Raw genomic sequence first — 27,021 nt, 5'->3', positions numbered from 1 at the left:
GAAGGAGCACTCTGCTGCCCTTCTGAACGAAACACTATACTTTTCGCCTCCAAAGGAGACTGTAAGCAATATTCACCTGAATTTAGGCGTTCGTTGTCTTCCCAATCGCGCTGCTTTGATGGACCTCTTACCGGTGTTTGGGGGTCTCCTCCCGTTTGCCACGTTTCCGAAGCTTTCTCGATCGCCTTAGTCATCGATCTCGTCCTCCGTGGAGTGCCAACCCTAGATGATGAGGCCGATGCATTAGAATTCGCCCGACTTCCTTTGCCAATCTTTCTTTCAATAGACAGTTTTCTCACCGCTCCCGCCTCGGTGTCCTTGTTCGGCGGGCTGGTCAGCCCTTTATCTTTGCAACGAACCTTTGGGTAGTCCATCACTGGACTAGATCCATTCAATCCTACATCATTTATAGGCCATTTCCATTACATTTGTTGACCAAAACAAATAAACAAAACAATTATCGATCAATCATTTTTGATCGCTGAGTAAATCTTTCGGTGGAACAACACAATGCAGGAAGGGAATACACAATACCAAAACACCTGCGCCCAATACTGGCCACCTTGCATCAATACTGGTCTAAGTCTATTTTGTGGAAATCCAATTGTTGTTCCCACATAATACAATTCAAGTACAATTCTAGATACAAAAGATACCGAGCGAGCATTCAAATATTGTCATCACATGACTCAAATCACGATACAATTTTTACCGACGCACTATTCAAATGTTTCCGACGAGGAAATCAAATATTCCCAGAAGAAATCCAATATTTCCGGTTTTACCTGTATTTAGGCAACAGTTTAAGTCACAACATTGGAATCGTTTCGATAGCTACGCTTAAGTTTAAGCCTGACAATAAATACAATGTCAGAGAGTTCACGCCTTTTACCGCCTCCCTATTTCCAATCGGAGGAAGAGCCTCCCGAATATGAGTACACTTTTGAAAAACCTAAGGAGCCTGTGGAGTCTGACAGTTTCGAGGAGTCGTTCAAGATTGCTTCGCCAAAATACCATGACAAGGTGTTTACCTTAATCTTTTTTGCCACACTGGTGCTATTCGGCATTATGGCGAGCCACAGCATAAAGAACATCAAGAACCATGAATACATCCTTCAAATACAGGCCGCCGCAAACCCGTCTTTGTGGCCTCTGGTGGTCTCAGCCTTTGTGATCCCAATAGTCTGCTCTGTGGTGCTGCTTGTACTGGTGTGGGCCTATCCGCTCTTTTTTGTCCTCGCAGGTTACTTCCTTCTTCCGCTAGTGATGTTTGGGCTCGCCACCAGTCTGTTTGCAACGGGAAAACCAGGAGCAGCAGGAATCGTTCTCTTTGTGGGATTTTTCCAAATATGGTACCTGGCATCGATCAGAAGAAATCTGAGCTTCACTAGCTTGGTGTTTCGCATTATCATAGAGACCATGGCAGATTATCCCTCGACACTAGTGGTTTCATGCTTGAGCTCCATTGTTTCAGGCATATGCTCTCTGGGCTTTTTTGTGCTCGCCGCAATCATCGCTTACGACCGCCTCAAACAAGACGACGCCAACTGTCCACACGAGGACGGCAATGACGTTTGTGTGTCCAACACCACCCTTGCAGTCGAGTTATTCACGCTATTCACCGGCTGTTACATATTTGAGGTTCTCGAAAATCTCACTCACGTGACCATCAGTGGAATATATGGGTCGTGGTATTTCTTCCACCGATCTGCAGTGAAGCCGCGGAATCCTGCCTGGGGGTCGTTCAAAAGAGCCATCACGTACTCTTTTGGAAGCATCTGTTTTGGATCGATAATTGTGCCGATTACGCGCACAATCAGACAGATTATCACCTTTGGAAAGGAAAAAGTGCTCAACAGACAATACGGCCGCGACGAGGAAGAGGAAAATGGACTGCTATTCTGTGCTCTGATCTGTCTGTTTTCCATACTCGAATGGCTTGCAGACCAGGCAGAGTTCTGGATCAAGTGGTTTAACAAATTCGCCTTTTCATATCTCGCGCTCTACGGAAAGGACTACCTGTCGTCATCCAAAGACACTTACGAGCTGCTGAGATTTAGAGGTCTGCTAGTTCTAGTGACAGACTGTTTAGTGGAGTCGACCTTGACGCTGTACTCGATTCTAATCTCTTTGACGAGCGGAGGCGTCTTCTACCTACTCTACAAAACGACATCCTTGTTTGATCGTCTGCCTCAGGAGTTTGTGATTCTGGCATTTATAGTGCAGCTGCTCTTGGGCTTATTCATCGCCAAGGTGACGCTCAACTCGTTTAATTCCGGCTTCATCACGTTCCTGGTCGCCCTATGCATTAACCCAGAGGTCTTTGAGCAGAACTACCACGACTACTATGTCAAGCTCACTAATTACTATCCAGAGATCAGCCATACATTAAAGACTCCATTTCCGGACTATGTATAAAATAAATATTTTTTAATGGAAAAATTCAGCGATTGGAGAGATAAGGGCACGGGGATCTCTCCCTTTATGCCCATACCACCCGCCAAAAGGCCCGTTTTGGTGAAATATGTCTTGGGTCCCATCCTGGCACTTTTGAAGACAGTTCTGTCGGTATTTTTGTTCTTGTTAGCGGCCGTCTGCTGGCCTGTTGGATTTTTATTCAGGCCGGTAATCAGGTTGTTGCTGCTGGTGACGTTCAATGTTAGCGAAATCGAGTTTCTCGCTGATGGAGTCAAGAAGTCCAATACCAAACTGATCAATTCGAAGCGGCCAGACATTGGCCAGTTGGTGTTTGTCAACTTTTCTTCTCCTTTGGACTGTCTCGTCCTGTACCTGGTTAGCAAATCGAGCAACTGCATTTTCCTCACCGCAGATAGCAGGGGAAATCTCAGGAAACTGAATGGATTTTTGGATACCTTCAGCTTTGCTCTAGCTGAGCCCAAACTCTCCACACAAGCTGCAGACCCAGTGGACCTGTTCAAATTAAAAAATAATGTGGTATTCGTCCTAGCGGAAGGCACAACTTCCAACAACAGAAGCGTTCTTGCATTTCCCCCGATCGAATTGACCGCCATGCATTCCGCATATAAAAACACATTTGAGTTCAAAGCTATCAGCATAAAAGTTCTGCCCCCCTCATTGGTGACCACTCCCATACCACAGTCGGCAACCTCGTATCTTTTTTCTCATCTGAGTCATGTCAAGTCGGATGTGAAGTTCAAGCTCAAGAGCTTTGATCTTGGGGATTTAAAGCCAACTACCATTAGGGAGAAGTTGTCCAACTACGGGTCTCTGAAATTGACCGGCCCAGATCTCGACATGGTCAAAAAGCTGTCCTTCATCTCGGCCTATAATAAAACCAGTAGACGTGTATAATAATTTATTTAGTGAGACCTGGTTTAGGAGGCACAAACTCCCCAGATGGATATTTCAAAACCGCAGCATTCGTGTAGTCACTTCTCCTGGTACCTCCAGCCCTGCCAACTCTTAGGTACAGTTTCTGTTCCTGCGAATGGTTAGAAGCGTACCCCAGCAGCTCAGCAAACCGGTCGTTTTCGGAAGCAAGGGCCTCCAAGCTCACAGAGCTATTCGGACCGTTGTACCACTCCAAGTCATTAATGATGAGCGAGTACCGATTAAGTTTGTCGTGAGGCGAGATAAACTCGCCGTTGATCATTGCCGGATTGTCTGTTTCGCGGATTTGCCAGGAAACACTGGAGTTCGAGCGCTCGTACCCCAGAAATTCCGGAGGCTTGATTTCTCCTGACGGATCAGAACGTCTCAATGATCTGTCGGTCTCCTCGATCGATGCAAGTCCCCACCGTGAGACTCCGTTCACCAACAGACCAAGCAAGACACCCTGGAACAACATTGCAGTCATACCTTTGGTGTTAGTTCCTGGAATAAGGAGCAGAGCCAGGATATAGTGATGTATTCTGAGGTTCAGACCAGAAAAGTTTCCCAGCACCGTCAGAGCTCCAATAAAGCCAAGGTATAGCTTGAAGTACATCCGGAACTTACCGGCCTTCCACAAGTGGTACGCCTGGACAACCGCGCCGACAGCGATGGTCATGACAATGCCCAGCGTTGCAAAAATCGACCCTGGCTGTGTAAGGATGTCAGTTATGGTGAGCCGGTCTACTGGGAGCCTGTCGAATGTGACGTTGTTGAGCATTCCGACCCAAAACAGCGGGTACCATATCAATGTTTTGCAGATGGGCGATGACGGGTGACTAAGGGTTGTTTGGCAGGCAGCTTTCCAGACGACATAGAGGATGAAACACAATGGCAGCAGTCTTTCAAAACCGAGAGAAATGAGCGTGGCCAGAGACTCTGGGTCCTGGGCTTTCACCACAAGCGGTGGATCGAATGTGAGAATGATTGTCCAAAATCCACTGATGCAAATGGTCCAAAAGGCCAGGCTCCCGTTGGTTGACATGTAAATCACGGGCAAACCCAACAGAATGTTGATAAAGGCGACAAGAACTCGTGGATCGTAGCAGTTGTGGCACTTTGGAGTTTTCACAAACTGATAAGATGCCGGGAAAAAGCTGTCAAAACCTATGGACCCGTCTCTAGCAGGGAACTCCGACTGCGGTCCAACGAATCTGATTTTGGCACAGCCACCAAAATAGGGCGAGACCAGGCCAGCGTGGACAGCTGCTCCACATGGAAACGAGTCCGCACGATAGGGATAAGAGAGGGTGTCGTTTTCGAGAGTTTCGGTCCTGCCTCCACCGATCGTAAAGCTTCGGTACTTGATATTCTGATCTCCAACCGGGATTGAAGAGTATGTGGTAGATTCAGAATCGCACAGCGCCGGACACCGCAGAACAACTTCTCTATCATTGAAAGGTGCGCACTTTGCTCCTGCAAGCCCGCATCGCTGATTTTTGCCCTTCCATATCGACGGCTCTCCGCGGCAAGAAATACTAATGATATCCATTGATTTGCCCGAAGACTCATCTTGATAAGCTGGCTGCTCCGTCAAATAAGGCGAAAGAGCCTGCTGCAATATCACTAGCCAAAAAGCGTAGTACAGAAGGATGAAGGGAAGCTTGATTTTGGTAGGAAAGGAGCTGGAGATTCGGCACGGAAAGTTTTCGAACTGTTGGGCATAAGGGCTCTTGATATGAGGCGGATCATCCACCGGGTGCGCCGGACCATGCCAAAGGCCCTTCAGAAAGGCTTTGACCTTAGATTTCGGAGAGCTCAGAGGGCCATCGTTGCTGAGATGCGAGAACTGGCTCCCCTGCTCCGTGGATTCCTGCGAGCTGTTGGAGCGAGATTTGACAATTCTGTGTAGCTCTATATCGTCAGAGATGTCAAACACCGAGTCCGAAGAGACCATTGGGAAAAATACGGGAACTTATAAAACAAAGGTGCAGAATACGAGATGATCTTTTTGCAGACAGGATGAAAAACTGCACAGCCATTACATTTTAGGGTAGCAAACGATGATAATGGGGGTGCTAAGTATGGAGGGTCGAACCAGGGGCGTGAGAGCCCAATACCAGATACCAGCTTATTATCTTACGACGGACCATCTATGGAGCCATTTTCAGACTCATTTTAGGTTCCTTGGCAAAGGGTGCTGTACCATGTGTTTTTCTCGACAATTATATGCATGACACATTTAAATAATTTTCAGTTAAAATATTTTCATTTATTTCCAATGAGTGCTGTAGCCGGATCACACAAGAATAACGAACTCCTGGAATTCGAAAGAGCCCGTTCGTCCACTCCTGCTCCTGAAGAATATGACGACGTCAGAATCGCTGGCTATGAGCCCCTGGTTTCTCCTGCTCTTCTTCAGCAGGAGGTGCCTCCAACAAAAGCGTCTCTTGCTGCCGTTATCAAGGGAAGAAAAGCGGCCAGCGCTGTGGTGAAACAGCAGGACGACCGTCTGCTGGTTGTTGTTGGGCCTTGCTCCCTCCATGACCCGGTCGCCGCCATGGACTACTGCAGACGTTTGAAGAAACTGTCTGATGAGCTTTCTGGGGAACTGGTAGTGATTATGCGTGCTTACCTTGAAAAGCCTCGTACCACTGTGGGATGGAAAGGACTGATCAACGATCCAGACCTTGACACGACCTTCAACATCAACAAGGGTCTCAAGATCTCCAGAAAGCTGTTTGTGGAGCTAACCAACGAGGGAATGCCTATTGGTTCTGAGATGCTCGACACAATCTCTCCGCAATTCCTCGCTGACCTCCTGTCCTTTGGCGCTATTGGCGCCCGTACCACGGAGTCGCAGCTCCACAGAGAGCTGGCTTCCGGATTGTCCTTCCCTATTGGTTTCAAGAATGGTACCGACGGGTCTTTGGATGTGGCAATCGACGCTATCCAGGCCGCTGCATCTCCTCACCATTTTATGGGTGTCACTAAGCATGGTCTCGCTGCCATCACCACTACTAAGGGAAACGATAACTGCTTTATTATTTTGAGAGGTGGCAAGAAGGGCACCAATTACGACGAGGCATCTGTTGCCGAAGCCAAGTCCAAGCTCCCTCCAGGAGGAGTTTTGATGGTGGATTGCTCTCACGGAAATTCCAACAAGGACTACAGAAACCAGCCAAAGGTGTCGAAGGAGGTGGCCAGACAGATCGCCAAGGGTGAGGATAAAATCATCGGGGTTATGATCGAGTCTCACATCAACGAGGGCAAACAGTCGATTCCTAAGGACAAGTCTGAACTCAAATACGGTGTCTCTGTCACGGACGGCTGCGTGTCGTGGGAGACTACCGTGGAAATGCTCACAGAGCTGGCCGAGGCCGTTAAGATTCGCCGGACCCTAAAATAGATTTGTACACGACTGTATAATTTTTCAACTTTTTAAAGATTTAGTTAGTCATTTTGCAAATATTGATATCCAGCAATGGCAAAGGAGGTTGTCCACGTGATCGATCTTGAAAGTGGGAACCTACGCTCACTCCAGAACGCCATCGAGCACCTAGGATATGAGGTGGAGTTTATTAGACGTCTAGAAGACGGCTCTCTGAGGCATGTCCAGAAGCTGATTCTCCCTGGAGTTGGCAACTTCGGCCATTTCGTTCGCGAGCTGCGTGCGCGCGGATTTGTGGAGCCTCTGATAGAGTATATAGACAGTGGCCGCCCACTCATGGGCATCTGTGTTGGGCTACAGACATTCTTCAAACGGTCAGAAGAGAGCCCAGAAGTACAGGGTCTGGGGCTTGTGGATCTTGATCTCAGCCGATTTGACGACTCAGATAAGTCTGTGCCAGAGATTGGATGGAACTGTGTTCGTGTTTTGGGCTCAGAGGACGACAAGACACTGTATGCCATGGATCCGGGCTCTAGGTTCTATTTTGTCCATTCTTACGCAGGAATCGTCAGCAGCGAGGATATCGACCGGTTGCAAAACGAGGGCTGGACTTTGGCCGTGGCAACTTACGGGTTGGAGACTTTCATTGCCGCTGTGGTGAAGAATAATATTTTTGCTACGCAGTTCCACCCAGAAAAGTCAGGAATTGCTGGGCTCCGACTGATCGAATCGTTTTTGAAGCAGGAAAAAGATACCACTATTGTCAACAAGGCCCTTGATGATGTTGAGAAGACCCCTACGGGTCTTACACGTCGTGTGATTGCCTGTTTGGACGTCAGGACTAACGATAATGGTGATCTCGTTGTCACCAAGGGGGATCAGTACGATGTCCGCGAAAAAAGTGACGGTGGAGACGTGCGAAACCTGGGGAAGCCGGTGGAGATGGCTGAAAAGTACTATCGCCAAGGCGCAGACGAGGTGACCTTCCTCAATATCACATCGTTTAGAAACTCTCCAGTGAAAGACGCTCCTATGCTCGAAGTGCTGAGACTAGCAGCCAGGACCTGTTTTGTTCCCCTCACAGTTGGCGGAGGAATAAAGGATGTGGTAGACCCAGACGGCACTCGCATCCCTGCTTTGGAAGTGGCCAGTCTGTATTTCCGTGCCGGAGCAGACAAGGTTTCGATAGGTTCCGACGCAGTGACCGCAGCCGAGAATTTCTATGCCAACGGCGGCAAATGCACCGGCACGACACCAATAGAGACGATATCCAAAGCATATGGAATCCAGGCTGTTGTGATTTCCGTCGATCCAAAGAGAAAGTACATTGCGGATCCTGCCAAGTGCAATTACAACTGCATTGAGACTAAATTCCCAGGACCTCACGGAGAAAAATACTGCTATTACCAGGTCACGTCGCAGGGAGGCCGTAAAGTCCATGAGCTGGGTGCCTACGAACTCTGCCAGGCCTGTGAAAAATTGGGAGCTGGAGAGGTGTTACTCAACTGCATAGATAAGGACGGAACAAACTCCGGATACGATTTCGAGCTCATAAACCAGATCAAAAGCGCGGTGTCAATTCCCGTGATAGCTTCCAGTGGAGCAGGAAAACCCGAACACTTCGAGCAGGTTTTCAAAAACACCTCCGTCGATGCTGCTTTGGGAGCTGGCATGTTCCACCGCGGCGAATACACTGTCAAACAGGTCAAGGACTACATGAGAGAACATGGTCTGTGCGTGCGCTTAGACGAGCAGATGGAATAAGCAGGGACAACCAATGATGCTTGTAAAATACATAATATGATACATCTAATCTAAAGACTTCTCGAACTCCTCTATTTTTTCTGCTCTCTTTCTGGCCTCCTCTTCTGAGAGCTTTATGCCGGCGCTGACACTGAACTGTCCGCCACAGCCCACTAGCACAATATTGTGGTCTCTGGTGGCAGTGTTGTTGATTCTGGTAGGCGTGGCAACGTCCTCATCCAAGTTTCCAAGTCCAAGCGCATAGGTGTCTGCAAATCCCCACGAAAAAGCAATACCGTCCTCAGTGACAGCAATCGAGTGGTGAGAGCCAGCAGCAACAGCCTTGCATTTAGGAAGAGTGGTTAGTTTCGTGGCAACAGGAAGAGATCTCACATTGCCATGTTCGTCGGTGATCACACCATCTTTTGGGAGCTTCTCCTTCTCGATACCAATCTCTTTCATGTCAAATCGACCAAAAGTGTAAACGTCGCCGGAAGACGATAGAGCCAACGAGTGGTGTTCTCCGCCTGTCACATAAACAATGTCCTTTCCCGTCAGCTCTTCAATCTCGGTCGGTTTTGAAACGACAGCCCCGTCCTCAATGTCAACGTGGATTCCACACTGACCGTATTGGTTCAGTCCCCAACTCAGAACCTTACCATCGGTGGTTATGGCAAAAGAATGGAATTCCCCTGAGCCAATAGCTTTGACATTTTTCAGCCCAAAAGAGCGTGGCTCCAGAGACGTCATTCTAGTTCTCTCCAAGATCTTTCTTCCCAGCTGGTACTGCTGTCCGTTACCCCATGCATACACAACTCCCTTGGTGTCCAGACCTAACAAATGGTCTTTTCCGGCAGCCAATTGGACAATGTTCTCGAAATCTGGAATCTTCACGGGACTTCGCTGGATCTTGACATCTTTGTTGAATCCGAGAATGCCCTCGTTGCATCTAAATGTTCCCCAAGCGTAAACTTCACCAGTCTCGTACAAGGCAGCGGACAAGTTGTCGGTGGCGGCTAGCTGCACAATTTTTTTATCCTTTGGCAAACCTTCGACGACAGCAGGTGTCGATTCCAAAGGATTCAATTCACCGTCTTCGTCTTCACTGTCAGCGTCGGCATCCTTTAGCTGCTCGGCGCCAGATTTGGCGGTGTCTCTTCCTAGAACTCCGGAATCGTTTCCTCCCCACGACCAGACTTGATTCCGGTGATCTAGGGCAAGAGTGTGCATTCCCCCCACAGCAAGATCGACAATTCCGACCTCTTCTTTCTTCAAAAAAGGGTTCAGCCTCGGCCTCTTGACCTCCTTTGTGCTAGCAGCTGGTCCAAGGCCAAGCTCGCACATAGATCCAGAACCCCACACAAAGACATCAAGCAAATCAGTTTTAGGGACAGGAATCGTGTTGATTGTCTTCAATCTCGAGGCTCTCAAGGCTTGGAAAGAGTGCGACGTTTTTGCCCTCTTGGCGTCAATTGGACCTTCTGACGAAGCACGTTTGGTTCCATTCACCTGTGTCTCGCTTGATCTTTTCAGGGCCACCATAATGAATATACAACGGGAAACTAAGAAAAAAACTGAAATCAAACGATAGTATTTCTGCCACGGCAAATTCGTTTTCTTATTTCCTAATTAAATTTTTTTCTAAATTTTTTTAAACATTTTTCACTCTATCATTATGGGAAAGATCAGCACCAAGGACGCCAAAGATAAGATGCGGCACAAGCCGTTGTATAAAGATATCACAGAAACAGGTCATTTGAGGGTGGGAAAACGCTCGAAGCACGACAAGACAGGAGAGGAGGATGCGGAGGACGATTTTGTCCTGGATGCTGCGTCTTCCAGAAAGGTCCTGAAACTTGCGAGAGAACAGCAAGATGAGATTGCCCTCGAGGAAAACCGTTTAGAAGTTTCAGAAAAGCCGAGGTTTCAAATGATTGCGCACGAATCTGATGAATCGGACGACGACGCAGTCTACGAAGAGATGTCCGACGACGGTGAAAACGAATACTACGACGAGGAGGTTGAAGAGGTAGACGAGGAAGACGTGAAATTGTTTGAATCATACTTCAAGTCAGAAAATAATGCATTTGGTAGCTTCAACCTTGCTGACAAAGTGATGGCCAAATTACAGGAAACCCAGCAGCAGAAGGCAGAACAGACAGAGAGACCACAGGACAAAGTTTTCCTTCCACCAAGAGTTATAGAGGCGTATGAGAAGGTCGGTCAGAGTTTACATGTGTGGAGACACGGAAAGTTGCCGAAACTCTTCAAAGTGCTTCCTAGCATCAAGAATTGGGAGGATCTGATTTTTGTGACAAATCCTGAAGCATGGACTCCGCAGGTGACCTACGAGGCTACCAGACTGTTTGTTTCTAACCTGACGGCGAGTAAAGCAGAGAGGTTTGTTAATTTGGTTCTTTATCCGAAAGTCAGACAAGATATTGAGGAAAGTGACGAGCACAAGCTGAATTATCACCTTTATCGTTCATTAAAAAAATCGTTATATAAGCCTGCCGCATTTTTCCGTGGATTCCTGTTCCCATTGATTGAAGACGGATGCACAACAAGAGAGGCAATGATCGTGGGGTCAATCTTGACTAAGTGCTCGATTCCGGTCCAACACTCTGCTGTCGCGCTTTCGTGGTTGTTGCAAAAAGACTTCAACCCAGCAACGACCGTGTTCATCAGAATTCTCATCGAGAAAAAGTACGCATTACCATACCAAACCATCGACGACCTGGTGTTCTATTTCATGCGCTTCCGTGTGATCACGGAAGAAACACGAAGCGACATCATACTAGACGACGACACAGAGATAGCCGAGCAAAGACGGCTCAGGGACGCATCTCCAATGCCGCTTGTCTGGCACAAGGCGTTTTTGGCATTCGCACAACGGTACAAAAACGACATCACTGAGGATCAGCGCGATTTCCTCATGGAAGTTGTCAGACAACGGGGCCATCGCGAGATTGGACCGGAAATTAGACGTGAATTGCGCGCAGGCAAGGAGAGATCCACGGCTACCGTCAAGGAGGACAAGGAGGACGACATCATGTCTTTCTTCTAATTATTTTTGTCCTCATAATCCACTTTAATAAACAGTGTCGAATAAATAAATTCCTCGCCTTGCTGATCGTACAAGGGAAGGTGTCTGTAGCCCTGTTTCAAATAATCGAGCTTGCACGTGTGCGTTCCAATGAGTTTTTCGGAGCTATCGTTAGTGCATTTGACCAGAAACCGCAGAAAAACATAATCAATGTCGTTCGTGAGGTATGTTGCAGAGCATCGCTGATTCCAAACAGGATTAAATCCGTTTTGGGGTACTGGAGCTGTCCTGAACACGACAGAGGGTTCGCCTAGTTTAATCAGTTGCTCAACCAGAGATTTTTGGTGACTTGAGGACTCCATTTTGAGGACCGTTCCCAGCTTCCCAGTCGTGGAGCTGACATTCACGTCCAATACCTCTGCACAATAAATCTCGAGCTCTAAGAAGGGATCAAAAAAATCCGATTTGATGTCCTTTGGTTTGGGAAGTTGTTGTCCAGAAATGAGGTCGATGCTAAGGCGCCGACTCTGCTCAAATTTTAAACAATCCAACGGATCAATATTCTGCAATTTCGGGTTCCTGATCCGTAGACAGGAAGGTTTGAGAACGTAGCCGGAGTTTGTTCCTATATTAAAAAGCGTCTCGTTAATCTGCTGCCCCACATCGTAAACCTGCCAGTTTGTTGCAACCAACTGGCATCCTAGCTCCCAAAAAAAGAAGGGATTGAAATTATTGGAACTGAAGCGATAAATGGATGGATAAATTCTCATGAGAAACCTCCTGTTGTGCTTCACAATAGCAGAAAACTTAGCTTCCTCCCTTGCCATTTTAACTAATGTCTTGTCACTGAAGGAAAAACAGTGGTTAAATGTTTTGGACTCGGGGAGAGAGAAATTGCGGAATTTGATTCCAATCACATAGATTCCCAGGTTGCCCAGCTCCTGAGAGATTTTGACGGTTTTTCTTCTCTTGGGAACAATCTTTGTGATTGTACTACTGTCTTCGCTAAACGAGGACAATGACGAGGACATACTTTCAAGGCTTCCTGCCTCTCCTGTAGACTTCTTCACTTTCACCAGAATTTTATGTTTCAATTGCGCGGGTGACGGCAGTGTTTCGAAGGGCGATTTGACTGGATACTCTAGCAGGCGGTCCTGTAGAATATCTTTGAGGATCTTGGCAGCCTGAAGCTGATTCTCAGCATTGCAACGAACCTCAAGCGATAAAATGACAGGATATGGCGAAGTGATAAAAGAGTACTTCCGGATCGTTTCCACAACCAACTGAAACTCAATGGAGCTGGAGAAAGTGCGGCCGTGGGTCACAACTGGTCCTTTTTCGCCATCCCAGAGATCTATCTCAATGCAACGACAGCCTCGTTGCAATGCCCTAATGTAGCCTTCAATGGACGCGGTTCCATTGACTTGTCTTCCTAATAAATATGTATTGTGGGATGAGGAGATAAAATACTCATTGAGCGGGTATGAGTAGTCCTCTTGAATGTTGACGTATGGTTTTGAATATGAACTCGTGAGAAAACTTGCAAATTCGTCGTAATCGAGATACAGTTTTGTTTTGGAGAAGCGATGAAATATCTGCTCTGCCTGCGAGTAGGTGATATTTTCCTTTTGTACCTCGACGAGAAAATTGCAAAACTCCTCGAAGGACAATTTCCCAGACATGACTCTGGCTTGTTGATCAAATATAGCCCTCAATTCCTTGCGGTCTCGAAGCAAACTGACAAACTTTTTGAAGTCTTGGAAATTCAGGTGCCCCTTTGCTTCCGAATCAGCCATGCGGAAGAGATTCTCGAGATACTCTGGACTTGCATGGATATGAAGCTTGGACACCAATTTGAGGACGCCGTCAAAGGAGAGATGCTCGCTTTCGGAGTTTTTGTTGTTCCAGTGCAGGTCAGTGAATAGTTCACTGATGCTGTCCATCTGCCGTTTGAAGTATACGAGGTTGCGCAACGTGGTGACAAAAGTATCGTATTCGTGTTTTGCGGGGGCAATCACGTGCAAGGCTTTGATATTGTTTGACTTGGAGTCTTTGTAATAGATAATCGTTATCCACAGATCTTCGTAATCTGATGACACTTTAAACTCCTCCCTGTAATTTTTGGCCTCGACACCAGTCCTAATCGCCTTGATCTTATCAATTTCGAGGAAAGACGAGGCTTTATTATTCCAGATCAAATGATTGTTGTCCAAATTCAAACGAAAACACCGTTTGATCTTCTTTTTATGGGTCACTCTGAGCATTTCAATCCCCTGATCGATAAGCTCTCGGGGAATTGACTTCTTGTCCAATGGGGTTGTGAATGTCTCTTCCTCGTGGTACTCCAATTTCGGGTGTGCTGCGGGTTCTGTCTTTGGATCGGGCTTCGTCTCGGGATCAGCTTCATCAGAGCTGGAGCGCGATATCCTTCGAACTCGGGTGAGTATGCTCATCAAGCCTTTCCTGTCGTCACTGTGGTCACTGAATGAATCGCTGCTGTCACTCTTTTTCCGCGAAAACCCCAGCCTGTGGATGCCCTTGTGAGAGGAATCCGTAGGAGACGAAGGCAGAGGAATGTGCGCCAGGTCTGAGTCCTGAGAATCCGGTGGCGACTTGTTACGTAGCACCAACAGCCGCTCGGACAGCAACGACTTCACCGGGGCCGAGCTATTTGGCACCGAGGACGACGTAGACAAGGGCGCACCTGTCATCTGGGGAATAATTAGAGCTTAAAAGGCAAGAAAATAAAAAAACGGGACGTGGTGTAGAGATGGCAGTGGACTGCGGACCGGTGATTCTATTTTGGGCGGCTGTTAGATTTCGCTGGCAGGCCTGGCCCGCGATCAGTAAAAATAGCGCAAGGGGAATTATTTGGTCGCCATGTGAATGCGCAATGACATCACGCGAGAAATTTATTTTCAGTGGTCTGGCAAAGGAGTAAGGTTTAATATATCCGTTAAACGAAAGGCTAGGCTTGTTTTAAACTTTTGTAGGGCTCTTTCTTTTTTTTTTCGCCTTTGGAATTATATTTAGCAAAGTGACGCATCAGATTATACTACAAGATCCCGTTTTATATATCAAAGATCGTATGAGCTACTGCTTCATATGTCTTCTCTGAGCAACACGCCTAACCACGTTTCCACGAAGGGTAAACAAACAAACGATATAGATTATTTTTCGGAATACTTAAAGTTTTCAACTCAGACAAAGCAGAACCCAGCATCAATGCCCTTGGCACCGGTGAATGAAAACCACAAACAGTCTGCCAAGGACCACCAAAAATGTGCCAATTCGATATCCTCGCTTACCTCAGACTCCACGCTCGTCGACTCCGCCAACGATGCGGTGCACCCTTCTGATGGGCGAAACCTTTCCATCGCCAGCACAGAGACCTTATTTGAGCCCTCCCAGCTGATGTCGCTCAAAATAAACGAGGAAGAGGAAGAAGGGGAGGAAGATAAGCACAAGTCACAGTCACAGCAGCCAACTCCGGTGAAGGCCAAATGCCACCGTTCAACAAAAAGCGAGGCTTTCCACATGACCAGGTTTTCCCCTGGTCAGCAAAAATTCAACTCAAAAGAAACCTCAGCAAACACAACAGATATAGTCGACGGACGCACATCTACAAGTGCTAATGGTTCTACATATACACTGCCGCCAGCACTCACGCTAAAAAAATTTCTTTCCAACACAGAGCCGGGCTCCCCGAGACCAAGCAGGTTCAAAGACGTCAAATATCCGCTACCAAAAGGATGCTCCTTGATTTCTGCTGAGGAGTCCTTTCGACACATTGAGAATTGGCGAGGCGTCGTGAGCGAAGATGGATTACCTAATCTACTGGTTGTTGACGTCAGACCTTTCCAAGATTATTGCAAATCGCACATCATCGGCGCTGTCAACCTGTGCCTGCCTTCAACACTGCTAAAAAGAGCTACCTTCACTTTGGACAGATGCATAGCGACCCTCACATCGGATGAAAAAGCACTGTTCACCAACTACTTGAAAAGGGACCGGGATAATTTACCGGTTTTAATTTTTTACGATAATTCCACGGATTCGACCCAATCCGCCTCGCTTTCAGTGAGCAATTTAGCAGCCAAATTTGCCTCATCTGCCACATGGAGTGCACCCATATATGTCTTGAAAGGAGGGTTTTCCAGGTTTCAGGAACAGTATCCTTCTCATGTCGAGTCTGGCACGTCTACTTCCAAGCCTAAAGTCATGATGATACCTAGTCCAGAAAAAGCTTCCCCACCACCTAGAGTCACCGTTACGCTTCCATCCCCCTCATCCTCCAACTCCTCCAATGCGGCGTCCGCAAAAAAACAACGCTTCTTCAATGACAAATCTCCTATGTCGCACGGCCTTGCTCACTTTATGCTCCCTGATACCGCTGGCAAGCCATTTTTCAAATCTAGACAACATGAGGAGTTTCTGACCGCCAGACCCGACATGTCCATGCATCTTTCGACCAGCATTACGTCTCCCGACATGAAGATTCTTCCAACTTGGCTCAGTAACGTCATTGGTTCGGACTCAGGCGCCTCGGTCCTGTCACATAAATTCAATGAATTGCAGTCTCAGGAAGTCGAACGCCTCAACCAGGCTCTTTCCAGGCACTCTAGTGTGACGACGCCAAGCCCTGAGACTCCGTGCTTCTCTGCTGGGGTGGAACTTGGCAGAAAAAACCGTTACAAGGATATCTTTCCTTACGAGCACGCCAGAGTCAAGATTCAAAAATATGACGCTGACGACGAGGAGTTGGACCAAGACGAGTCTTACATCAATGCTTCCTACTTGAGCTACCCTGGTTCGCAGCTGCGCTACATTGCAGCTCAGGGACCTTTGGAAGAAACTATAGGAGACTTTTGGAAAGTCATTTTTGACCATAAAGTGCCACTTATCCTGTCCCTAACTGCCCAAAAAGAGAATGAAGTTGAAAAGTGCGCCCCATACTGGCTCCCAGGCACATACTCTTCGAACGGAATATTCATTAAGGTTGACCAACTGGAGGAGATCACCGATTTCAAACTCACAGATAATTCACAGTGCGAGACTGTAGCCAGAAGACTGCGGCTGAAAATTGGTAACAAGCCAGAACACGAGGTAATCCAAATCCAAATTCTCTCGTGGCCAGACTATGGAGCGTTGATTAGCTCCTCTGACCTAATATCGCTGGTGGCTTTCAAGAGATACGTTCTCTCTCGCACACAGACGGAAGCAGCCCCAGTCATGGTCCACTGCTCTGCAGGGTGTGGCCGGACGGGTTGTTTCTGCACAATCGACGCGGTGATCGACGTCATGGTGAACAACCCTGAAAAAGGCAACGAGGATACCGATGTGGTGTACGAAGTCATATCGAATTTCAGATCTCAAAGAGTGTCGATGGTGCAAAACCTGAGACAGTACATTTTGATCTACGACACCATACTGATGTTCAAAAAATTGCAGTATGGCGCAGCCATTGGCGGGGATGGGTTTATCTACAATTGGAGCGCCCACAAGTATGATATTCTTGACCGTTTCTTCGCCGACAAAGATGGTGAGCGCCAGCATCATAAATAGAGTAATTTTATTTATTATTATATCAACCCAACACCAATTCGTACAAAATAACCACAACGTTAATGATAATTAGAGGGAATCGTAGCAGCGTTCTTGTGGCACCGATCAGATTCACGAGCCGTGACTTGATCGAGTCGATCGATCCGTCTACTGGCGACGATGCGAGGTATGCGTTGTCAGCAGATGATGACGTGCTCCATCCAATCCTGTTCAAAAACCGGTCTTCGCTCAGAACCGCGATTCCGTTTACTGCAAACAGAATAACTGACGTGTTAGACAATTGAGAGGGTGGTACTTACAATAAAATAACGTTCCCAAGCCAAACATGAGAAAGAGAATTTATAACGGAAAAAGATATCGTCGCGTCGAAGATAAATAAAATTAAATTTGTTTGCATCACCGTGCAAATGACGTCTGCCGTGCCCTACGAGCCCGATGATTTCGATAATAATCCGTTCGCCGAGAGCAGTGTGATTATACAATCCCAGGAACAGCAAGCTGCTGAGCCAGGCCAGCCGACGACTGCGTCTTCGTCGGCCAAAGACACACAAGCGCAGCCCAAAGAACAAGACTCTCCTTTCCATCCAAAACCCACCGACAACGATTTAAAAAGATATTTGCCCGAGCGACTCAACAGAAACTCGTTTGAACTGAGTATCAAGGTGGTGGAAATCGGCAATAACGGTGCCGAAATGGCCAAGAACCCGGTCTTTGTTCTGAATGCCTCGGTGAAGAATATTCCAGGATTCAGGAAATCTGTTTACAAAGACGTGAGGAGATCTTACAGAGAGCTCGAGGCAATCTATCGGTATTTGATATATAACAACATTGAGGTGTTTGTGCCTGCCCTGCCCACTATTCCTGTCCTATACAACGCCGGGTCGCCCGAGTTTGTGGCCACACTGCAGTCTTCGGTGCAGCAATGGTTTAATAGAGTTTGCAGCAACCCAATTTTGATCCGCAACCAAGAGTTTGTGCTGTTTTTGGACCAGAACGACTTCAGTTACACGCCATCGAAAACCAAACCCAACAACAGCTCTGTGATGGCCACCGGCCTCAAACGGCATACATTGAAGCAGTTCCAGCCGCCATACGATGCATCACACGAATTGGCAGCTTATAGGCCAATGATCAAGAGCGTTTATGTGAACGCACAGAGACTGGTTGAGAAACTGGACAAATTGTTGAGACTACAGAAATCGTCCTGGCTCGTGAACTCTGATTTCTACAACAAGCTCGCAGGGTTCCAGGCTCTTGAGGAAAGCCCCGAAATGGCCAAAATGTGGGCAAAGCTGAACAAAGTGATGCAACTGTACAACGAGATGGATCTGGTGGAAGGTGTGAGCTTGACAGCGAATCTGACCGAATTCTTTCAATTGCTGACAGATAACTGCTATAACATCAAAGAGTCGCTGACAAACCGCCATCTGCTGATGCGCGAGCTCTTGAATGCAGAGGAAACCACTAAAAAACGCCATTCCATTATTGCGAGACTAAAAACCAAGTCCATCATCGACCCAGTCAAAGTCGACGAAGCCATCCGCGCCTTGGAAATGGCCAGCAATTACGAGAAGGAGCTAAGGTACCAAGTGAAAAGAACCACGTACGAGATGCTGATTGAGGCCGAGGACTTTTTGGTGTACTTGACTGATCTGGCCAAGAAAACTTTCAAGACTCTTGCACAGCAACAAATACAACAACAGCGCAAGAAACTCCATCTTCTCAACACCAACAAGCTGATTCACCCAACAGAGTCTCTGAGTAGACTTGGTCGCGAGAGCATGCTGCACAACGTGAGGAGCGAACCTGGCTCAAAAGACTCTTCAGACCCGTGGAACTCGCGGCCAAAAAAGAAGTTTGAAACAGAACTGAGCGACCCATTGACGGCGGAGTCATCGCTAGGAAATGAACCTGCCGACCAGCTCGCCCACCTGGACGCCAAGAGCGCTGCCAGCTTGCTAGCCAACTCGACCTTCTAGTCTTATGGTGCACGGGTGTCTTATGACGTCTAAATATTAAAATCCGTAGACAGGAAATGATGGTAGGAATATGTTTAAGAAGAAAATAGGGCTTTTACACAAGAAGGGGGAGAAAGAGGAGCGCTCGCCGTCGCCAGAGCCTTCTTTGCGGCCCTCGCTCAAGCCGCCGATCAGTCTTCCGCGGTCGCGGGGCGCCTCGGGAGTTTCTGCAGGTTTAGATTCTGTGCCATTTTCTATAGAGGAGCTTCAAGCCTACGGAGTCGCAGGCAAGGTTAAGACTGTTGCTTTTGATCCATTGCAAAGTCTGATGGCAATTGTCACAGACTACAACCATGTGCACATTTTTGGACAGAGCCGAGTGAGCTGTGCTTTGACGTTGAACACTACCAGTGCCATTCGGTCCCTGCGGTTTGTCAAGGGCGTGTATCTAGTGGCTGTGGACTCTTCTAAGACCATATTTGTGATTTCTTTGGCTGCCAAGAAAGTGCTGCACAAAATTGTCACCAGCAGCCAGATCACCGCGTTCGAGACAGACTACTCATTAGAATTTATTTACGTTGGATTCAGCAACGGGCTTGTGAAGGCTTTCAACATAGAAAGTGGCCTGGACACCATTTTGTCTTTACGAGAACAGCAGTACAACACATTCATATTAGAGAGCGACGTGCATGTGTCTTCGATTAAGCTGAATCCGCGAGACTTTGGCACTCTTCTAATTTCCTACACTAAGATGACCATCGAGTTTAATCTTGCGGAGAACAAAGCAGTCAAGCAGTTCGTGTACAAATTATCGAAGGGAGCACCAGGGGGAGAGAACGCAACGTACAAATACGATTCTTCTGGCTACTACATACCGAACGTTGTTCAGTCGTTATGGCATCCTAACGGTCTCCACGTTGTCACCATCCACGACGATAATTCGTTGGTTTTCTGGGATGCCCTCACAGGAGAACAGATACTGGCACGCTCGCCCTTTGACAGCTACATTGACTCGCCGTCAGGAGACATTCATCATGGTCCCAAAATGACGAAAATTAAAAAAGCTGCGTGGCTGTGCGAGCACGATCCCGAACGGACTTCCTTGCTGTTCTGTGGTGGAGACTCGTTTGAGACTGAGGGCTACCACCAGCTCGTGCGAATGGATTTTGGGCGCATGTTGTCGTATTCAATGACAAGCTATACACAGATGGCCAAATACTATGCGCAACCAAAACAGCAGAACATATTCGCTATTCACGCCGCTGCCAACATTGTTGATTTTGTTCCACTAGGAGAAGCATCGCCCTACTATGACGGGAACCATGACCCAAAACTCATAGCACTTACTCTGAGCGACGGGTCATTGAAGTTCATGAATTATCCTACTGGGAACCTCTCTTTCAAGGCCAGCTATTTCCCGTCCACGGTTTCGTGGCTGAATCCTAAAATAACGTTCTCAGCCTCTGCATTTATTGACAAAAGAGTCCTCAATGGCATGATCGACACCCACAGCTCCCGAAATAGCATTTTAAAAGGAGGAATTCCCGGCAGGCCAAAATACAAGGCAGACGTTGGGTCTGTCATTGTTTCAGGCCACGAGAATGGCTACATTCGCATCTGGAACTCCTCCGAGGGAGAGCTGGATAGCTCGACTGCCTTTGAGATCGACATCTCGAGAATTCTTCTTGACGACTCGCCTCATTACTCCATCTCAAAAGTGTCCTTTGCTGCCGAGCAGCTCGAGCTTTCGTGCAGCATGTACAACAATGACGTGTTACTCTTTTCGTACCAACAGAACAAAAAATATCAACCTGCTCAGGGCGACTTAAACCGGCGAATGAGCTCATTGGAGCTCTCATCCACCAAGGCGGAACGACAAATTATTGATATCAGCGACCGTGCCCCTAGAGACTTGAAAAAAGGATTTTTGCCTAAAGTGCTGGTGAAAAGCATGGGATATGGCACGGTGACGGCCCTATGCAACAGTAACGTTGGGTTCGTTGGTATCGGCTACGAATCGGGACAGCTCGTGGTCATTGACCGCAGATCCAACACCGTCATATACAACACGCAACTGATCGACGATGGGCTTTCGCTGCCTATTGTGCCGACATCCATTGAGTTTGCTTACGGCCAACCGGGATTATTGATGATTGTGGGGACCCGGATAGGACGACTACTCGTTTTCGAGGTTGTTTCCGGCATACGATTTTCTCTGCGGCTGGTGGAGCAAATAGACTCCAACGATGCTGAGATCCTGGAAATTATCCCCATCAACTCGGATACAGGACGTCCAAGTACGGCGTCTATCCGCCATCTGAGCTCACCGCTACCGGCAGACAAAACACCGCTCTCTATCATCGCAGCGTCATCGAGCGACATACGGATTGTGAAGAACGGGTCCAAGATGGCCCACAAGACGTTTGGAAAGGGTGAATTGTCGAAAATCGGCATCACAGGCACAAAAACACAGAAAGGAAATGTTGCTTTCTGTTTGGTAGCACTGATGGGGGCTACGAAAAAAATGACCGTCTATACGATCCCGTCCCTTTCTGAACTGTCCAGCATGCGCATTCCGTACCGACTGGAGGCCAAGTACACCCCGCAGAGCTCTGTGCTGCCGCTAGGCGATGTTTTTTTGAGAGTCAACGAGACAGAGGCGGCCCTGGTTAACATCATGGGATTGCGTCAGCCGGTCATGTCCCTGGAGACGATCAACGGCGACGACGTGCTGTTTCTGCGCAACATTTTGATACCGTACCGGCCGTCCACAAATTACTTTGTCAAGGGCACTTCGTCGTTGTCGTACACGAAACTGTATCATTTGCTTGTTGGACGGGAACGGCCGGAAAAAACAAACCATCCGGAGTATGAGCTTGCTTGGGACATCTCGCCCTACAACCCAGCAAATTACAGCTTGATGGGCACTGCGAAGCCAAAATACTACGATCCCAACGCACTACACCAACACCCAGGCTTGACCGATAAACCGGTCGCGCCTATCAGCATGTCCACCGTGACGAGGAACATTTCGAGATGGAAGCAGCACGCCCAGAACCGCCTGGACGTGGCCAATAACCGCGTGGAGACCTATGTGGCCGACCTGAACGACGATTTCGACAAGTTCGTGAACGAGACCAAGAACGACGCCATCAAGGGTGCCATCAACAGCAAGCTGGGGCTCTGATCTGGCTGTTGGTGCGAGGTGTATTTTTTTTTAAATTTATGGCCAAATATTCAGAAAAATACACGGTTTGACGTAAAATAAACACCACATGGAGCTTCTTCAGAACTTTATGAGCACGCCCAGCGCGAGCGAGAAGGAGGTCAGCGACTCAATTGCGACGCTCGTGGACCGGCTGTCGCACGCGACGTTATTGACCGACCGCCGGGCTGCCGTTTTGGGGCTCAAATCGTTCAGCAGACAGTATCGAGAGATTGTCATTGCCAACGGTCTCAAGAGTCTTGTTGCGACCCTGCACAAGGACGTGCTGGATCTTGATATTGTCAGGGCAGTGCTCGAAACCCTCTTAATTCTGTTTATCCGGGGCGAGGGCGACGAGGATCTAACTAGAAGCTGGATTAGCCAGCAGACAAGACTCAAGAACGGCAAGTATCCGTCGCCGAGTTTGGTGCTCGACAACGTGACAGACCAGTTTTCGCTGTGGATTTTCGACGAGTTGACTCAATCGGTGAAAAGTTTCGATATTCTGGTGGATCTCGTCGAGGCAGACGATATCCATATCAAGCTGTACTCGTTGCAACTGCTCCAGGCGTTATGTTCGACGCGGCCGCTGCGGACCAAAGAGCTCACCCTTAAGTCACCGCTGGCGATCTCAAAGCTGTGCCAGGCGCTTGACGACCCCTACGAGCCGATTCGGAACGAGGCAATCCTGCTGCTGATGGGCGTCGTCAAGGACAATTTCCACATTCAGAAGCTGGTGGTCTTCGAGAACACGTTCGAAAAATTGTACCGCATTATAGAGGACGAGGGCCGCCTTGAGGGTAATATCGTCGTTCAGGACTGTTTGTCGCTGATAGCGAACCTGCTAAGATACAACGCTAGCAACCAGAAGTTTTTCATTGAAACCAATTGCATGTACAAACTCGCGGAATTTTTGGACCAGCCTCTGGCCGAGAGCGAGCTGGGTCCGTTTGTGTGGAACGAGCAGCGGCTCCAGAACTTGCTCACCACGCTTGACACATGCAGGCTGTTTGTGGCCGAAGGAGTGGAGGCCATTGACGAGGCACAGAGAGCACTTGTAAAGTCAGACGTTCTGATGCTGATTTTGCGTTTGGTATTTTCCATTAGCATTCCCAACGTTGTCCGGGTCAATGCGCTTCTTACTACCGCAGATATCATCCGCTCCAACGCCGAGATCCAGCTACAGTTCTCCCAGATCGACGTCCCGTATATGGACCCCACGCTGCCCGCTGCAGCACAGAAGATGGACGAGGTTGTTCCAGTGATAGATGCACTGCTGAACTGGTGTCTTTACGCGAACTCTGTCCATTTATTTGATCTACGGATGGCCTCTGTGGTGGCGCTACATGCGTACTTCAAGGACAACGCGGACGCCAAATACGCTTTTTTGAAAGATCAAAAGTACGAGTTCAACAAGCTCAACGGCGTGCCCGACAGCGAGGACGAACCGGAAGAGGAGGAAGGCGCAAACGGTGAAGCCGAGAATGATGCAAACGGCGAGAGCAGGTCGGCCTCGACAACCTTCACCGGAGCTAACCTATTTGCAACGCTTATCAACGTTGACAGCGACCTGCAACTGAATCCTTACAAAATCTGGTTTGCATGTTTAATTTTGATCTATGTGTTTGAGAACTACAACGAGGGCCGCGAGCTGGCAATGTCCGTCCAGATCGGCAACGCAAGCGCCAACGAGGACGTCCTAAACATCATTGAGGCCGTTGGCCAGGCGCTGTGTTCGAGTTTGCGCTTCAAGGACCCGCGTGTCCCAATTGCCTATATGATGCTATTGAGCATCTGGCTCTGGGAGGATTTTCGAGCCGTGGACCGATTTTTGCAGGACCCGTCCATTTTGGACCAGCTGCTTGCGTATCTGGTTGAGGCAAACGATGAGAACCTGCTTGCGCAGGGCATGGTGGTGGTTTTGCTGGCTATAGTTTACGAATTTACAAGAAAGAAATCGCCTGTGAGTCGTCAGCAGCTGAGCTCGTTGCTGAAGAGCCGGGTCGGAGACAATGCATTCAGCTTGAAAATCCAGCAGTTCGAAAAGAGCGAGGCATTTTCCAACTACGACGAGGAAACTCTGCTGAATCCAGAGAGAGACGACACGGGGCTGCCGCAGGTGTATTTCGATCCATTATTTGTGCAGCTGGTGAAGGAGAACTCCAGACGGCTCCGGGGAGCCATAGGTCACGATCCCTCGTTTGAGCCTCTAGAAAAGCTCAGCTTCGACGCCTTTGAAACTGTCCAGAACGACTGTCTTTCGCTAGCCAACGATCTAAAGACTGTTCGCAAGGAGGCAGATGAGACGATCGAGAAACAGAAGGCCGAGATCGAGCGGCTCGTTTCGGAATACGACGAGCTTGCACAGACGTACGAGTCTACGAAGAGCGAGCTCGAGAAGCTTGAAAAGGACAGAGAGCTGCTGGACACAAACTACGCGAAGAGCTCTGAGGACATAGGCAAGCTTACGCAGCTCAAGAACGAGCTGGAGCAGAATCTGTCACAGTTAACCACGCGGCACCAGGAAGCAACTTCCAAGGTGGCCTCGTTGGAAGCAAGCAACAAACAGCTTTCAGAGAAGCTGAACGTTATTGAACAGCAAAAGAGCAAAGCAGAGGATGGTATTAACAAGATGAGCCGTGAATTGATGCAGCTGACAAAGGACAACGAGTCGCAAAGCAAAACGATAAAAAAATCTGGAGAAAGAGGCGCAGAAGATGGCGAAGACGCACGAAAAGCTTCAGCAACAAATAGCGCAGCAGCAGGAGAAGATATCTGGACTAGAGTCCAAAATTCAGAGTCTGACTGTGGAGCTCAAGAAGGGTGACGACAACTACAACGGTCTACGGAAGACGTACGAGGAGACTGTTGGCAAATTAAAAGCGGCAGAGCAGGAGATTGAGAGATTGCGTAGCGGCCATTTGGAGGCCACTCGGAGCCTTGAGTCGATAAGAAAGGAGGCAGAGACGTCTACGGGCTCTTTGAGGAAGCAACTTACGAGTTTGACTGCACAGAAGGCCGAATTGGAGGCATTGAACGAGGACATTCATCGTCAATTGGAGAACTTGAGTGCAGAGCGAGACGAAATCCGCAAGGAGGCAGACTTCGAGAGAAAGCGGTTGCAGGAGGAGAAACGGGCACTAGAAAACGAGAAAAGCGAGCTCCAGAAGAGGTGGGAGGAGGAAAAGCAGAAACTTGAGCAGGAGAAAGACGCTCAGATAAAGGAATACGAGGAAAAGCTTCGGCAGCTTGAGAGTGTGTCCAAGTCTTCCGCGGCGCTCCAGAGGAGACTCGAACAAGCGACACAAGAAAAGGAGGAGCTGGAGACGACAGTGACGTCCCTGAAGAAGCAGCTTGGCGAGACGAGGGAGCTAAAGAACACGGTCACGGAGGAAAAGAAGTCGCTCGAGTCCACCATCTCAATGATCTCGTTGAATGTCGAGGCCAAGGACGAAGAGTGTCGTCGGCTGATGAAGGAAGCAGAGGAATTAAGGAAGGAGAAGGAGAGGAAACTGGCTGAGTTTTCAGAGCTGGAGAAGAAGCTTGTTGATTATGATTCTGTTAAAAAGGAGCTTGACTCACATTTGAGCGCGATCGAGGTTTTGAAATCTGACTTACAGAAGGAGCAAGCCGAGAAGAAGGAGCTGGTGGCAATGCACGAGAAAGAATTGCAGAACTTAAATTCGGAGTTGAGCGGCAAAGCTGAGGAGATTGAGCGAGAAAGAGCACTTCTGGCTGGAAATTCCGATTCCGTCGTCAAGGAGTATTCTCAGAAGATTAGTTCTTTAGATGAGAAGCTAAAAAAAACCGAGAAAGAGAGGGACGCAGAAGTTTCGAAATTGAAGGAGCAGGTGAAATCATTGTCGAGTGGAAGGCAAGAGTTGTTGGATTCACAGACGTCCAAGGAAGCAGAACTAAAAAAGTTGCAGGACAGGCTGACAAGCATGGAGGAGAGTTTGAAGCAGAAGGAGAATGATATCGAGGCAAAAGGCAGCGAGCTTAATGACCTCAGGGATAAAATGAAGGAGCAGCTCCGCGAGCTTGTGGATCTCAAGAAACAGATGAAGGAGAGAGAGAAGCTTAAGACAGAACTGTTAGAGTTGGAGGCATATCGAGAAAGAACCCAAGATTACGACGAGTTGCAACAAAGGGTCGCCGAATATGATGAGCTGAAAAGGAAGACTACAGACTACGAAGAACTCAAGAGCAAAGTTGCTGATCACGAAAAGCTGCAGAGCGACTACACTGAGCTACAGAAGACACTGGAAGATTACGAGACATTGAAGTCCAAGGCTGCCGAACACGAGAAGCTGCAGAAACAGGTAGTCGAATTGGAGCAGAAGCTCAAAGATGCTAAGAGCAGAGAGGAGGACTTGGTTCCTAGAGGAGAATTTGATGACCTAATGCTGCTCATGAGCGAGCTAGACGAGAAAAACAAGCAGATGAAGCTCAAGCTCAAGTCGTTAGGCGAGGAAGTGAGCGACTTTAGCGACGAGTCGGACGACGACGATGACGAGGAGTAGGGTATAGAATGTACATAATGATTGCGAAACAGAGTGATGAGGTAATAACGAGAGAACAACACTCCAGCATAAAACATTAAAGAATGCTCAGTGCACCTCCTTTCATAATCGCAAAACACGCAGTGCTCAGGGAGCTAGCTAATTTTTTTTTACTTATCCTCTAAGTATAGAGGAGCTAAAATTTTAGAGAATTAGAGGAGATCTCACAACACTGGCGAGAGTAGTTCCTTCTGCTTCGC

General features: G+C 48.1%; 13 protein-coding genes across 13 annotated transcripts; 9 read left to right on the top strand and 4 right to left on the bottom strand.

Moving 5' to 3' along the window:
- Positions 1 to 867: 867 nt before the first annotated feature.
- Positions 868 to 2,418, top strand: HPODL_00328 (Protein PNS1; the record flags this gene model as incomplete). Its single annotated transcript, XM_014080274.1, has 1 exon — positions 868 to 2,418. The coding sequence occupies one exon, from the start codon at positions 868 to 870 to the stop codon at positions 2,416 to 2,418; it is 1,551 nt and encodes a 516-aa protein (XP_013935749.1).
- A 66-nt stretch (positions 2,419 to 2,484) lies between these two features.
- HPODL_00327 (uncharacterized protein) lies at positions 2,485 to 3,333 on the top strand (the record flags this gene model as incomplete). The annotated part of the gene is made up of 1 exon (XM_014080273.1): positions 2,485 to 3,333. One exon carries the CDS (start codon positions 2,485 to 2,487, stop codon positions 3,331 to 3,333), a length of 849 nt encoding a protein of 282 aa, XP_013935748.1.
- A 4-nt stretch (positions 3,334 to 3,337) lies between these two features.
- Positions 3,338 to 5,308, bottom strand: HPODL_00326 (uncharacterized protein; the record flags this gene model as incomplete). The annotated part of the gene is made up of 1 exon (XM_014080272.1): positions 3,338 to 5,308. The coding sequence occupies one exon, from the start codon at positions 5,306 to 5,308 to the stop codon at positions 3,338 to 3,340; it is 1,971 nt and encodes a 656-aa protein (XP_013935747.1).
- A 324-nt stretch (positions 5,309 to 5,632) lies between these two features.
- HPODL_00325 (Phospho-2-dehydro-3-deoxyheptonate aldolase, tyrosine-inhibited) lies at positions 5,633 to 6,760 on the top strand (the record flags this gene model as incomplete). The annotated part of the gene is made up of 1 exon (XM_014080271.1): positions 5,633 to 6,760. The coding sequence occupies one exon, from the start codon at positions 5,633 to 5,635 to the stop codon at positions 6,758 to 6,760; it is 1,128 nt and encodes a 375-aa protein (XP_013935746.1).
- Positions 6,761 to 6,835: 75 nt separating this feature from the next.
- Positions 6,836 to 8,506, top strand: HPODL_00324 (Imidazole glycerol phosphate synthase hisHF; the record flags this gene model as incomplete). The annotated part of the gene is made up of 1 exon (XM_014080270.1): positions 6,836 to 8,506. The coding sequence occupies one exon, from the start codon at positions 6,836 to 6,838 to the stop codon at positions 8,504 to 8,506; it is 1,671 nt and encodes a 556-aa protein (XP_013935745.1).
- A 45-nt stretch (positions 8,507 to 8,551) lies between these two features.
- Positions 8,552 to 10,027, bottom strand: HPODL_00323 (Guanine nucleotide exchange factor SRM1; the record flags this gene model as incomplete). Its single annotated transcript, XM_014080269.1, has 1 exon — positions 8,552 to 10,027. The coding sequence occupies one exon, from the start codon at positions 10,025 to 10,027 to the stop codon at positions 8,552 to 8,554; it is 1,476 nt and encodes a 491-aa protein (XP_013935744.1).
- A 133-nt stretch (positions 10,028 to 10,160) lies between these two features.
- HPODL_00322 (protein enp1) lies at positions 10,161 to 11,552 on the top strand (the record flags this gene model as incomplete). Its single annotated transcript, XM_014080268.1, has 1 exon — positions 10,161 to 11,552. The coding sequence occupies one exon, from the start codon at positions 10,161 to 10,163 to the stop codon at positions 11,550 to 11,552; it is 1,392 nt and encodes a 463-aa protein (XP_013935743.1).
- On the bottom strand, positions 11,549 to 14,242 carry HPODL_00321 (1-phosphatidylinositol-4,5-bisphosphate phosphodiesterase; the record flags this gene model as incomplete). The annotated part of the gene is made up of 1 exon (XM_014080267.1): positions 11,549 to 14,242. One exon carries the CDS (start codon positions 14,240 to 14,242, stop codon positions 11,549 to 11,551), a length of 2,694 nt encoding a protein of 897 aa, XP_013935742.1.
- Positions 14,243 to 14,636: 394 nt separating this feature from the next.
- HPODL_00320 (protein-tyrosine phosphatase) lies at positions 14,637 to 17,096 on the top strand (the record flags this gene model as incomplete). Its single annotated transcript, XM_014080266.1, has 1 exon — positions 14,637 to 17,096. The coding sequence occupies one exon, from the start codon at positions 14,637 to 14,639 to the stop codon at positions 17,094 to 17,096; it is 2,460 nt and encodes an 819-aa protein (XP_013935741.1).
- Positions 17,097 to 17,118: 22 nt separating this feature from the next.
- Positions 17,119 to 17,423, bottom strand: HPODL_05147 (putative membrane protein; the record flags this gene model as incomplete). Its single annotated transcript, XM_014080265.1, has 2 exons — positions 17,119 to 17,360; positions 17,396 to 17,423. 2 exons carry the CDS (start codon positions 17,421 to 17,423, stop codon positions 17,119 to 17,121), a joined length of 270 nt encoding a protein of 89 aa, XP_013935740.1.
- Positions 17,424 to 17,503: 80 nt separating this feature from the next.
- On the top strand, positions 17,504 to 19,075 carry HPODL_00318 (Subunit of the membrane-associated retromer complex essential for endosome-to-Golgi retrograde prote; the record flags this gene model as incomplete). The annotated part of the gene is made up of 1 exon (XM_014080264.1): positions 17,504 to 19,075. One exon carries the CDS (start codon positions 17,504 to 17,506, stop codon positions 19,073 to 19,075), a length of 1,572 nt encoding a protein of 523 aa, XP_013935739.1.
- Positions 19,076 to 19,145: 70 nt separating this feature from the next.
- Positions 19,146 to 22,241, top strand: HPODL_00317 (uncharacterized protein; the record flags this gene model as incomplete). Its single annotated transcript, XM_014080263.1, has 1 exon — positions 19,146 to 22,241. One exon carries the CDS (start codon positions 19,146 to 19,148, stop codon positions 22,239 to 22,241), a length of 3,096 nt encoding a protein of 1,031 aa, XP_013935738.1.
- An 88-nt stretch (positions 22,242 to 22,329) lies between these two features.
- On the top strand, positions 22,330 to 26,782 carry HPODL_00316 (Intracellular protein transport protein USO1; the record flags this gene model as incomplete). The annotated part of the gene is made up of 2 exons (XM_014080262.1): positions 22,330 to 25,044; positions 25,073 to 26,782. The coding sequence occupies 2 exons, from the start codon at positions 22,330 to 22,332 to the stop codon at positions 26,780 to 26,782; spliced, it is 4,425 nt and encodes a 1,474-aa protein (XP_013935737.1).
- Positions 26,783 to 27,021: the final 239 nt, after the last annotated feature.

The sequence above is a fragment of the Ogataea parapolymorpha genome, chromosome III (assembly GCF_000187245.1).
Source record: "Ogataea parapolymorpha DL-1 chromosome III, whole genome shotgun sequence".
Taxonomy (NCBI): domain Eukaryota; kingdom Fungi; phylum Ascomycota; class Pichiomycetes; order Pichiales; family Pichiaceae; genus Ogataea; species Ogataea parapolymorpha.
This window is presented reverse-complemented; position numbering and strand designations above follow the sequence as displayed.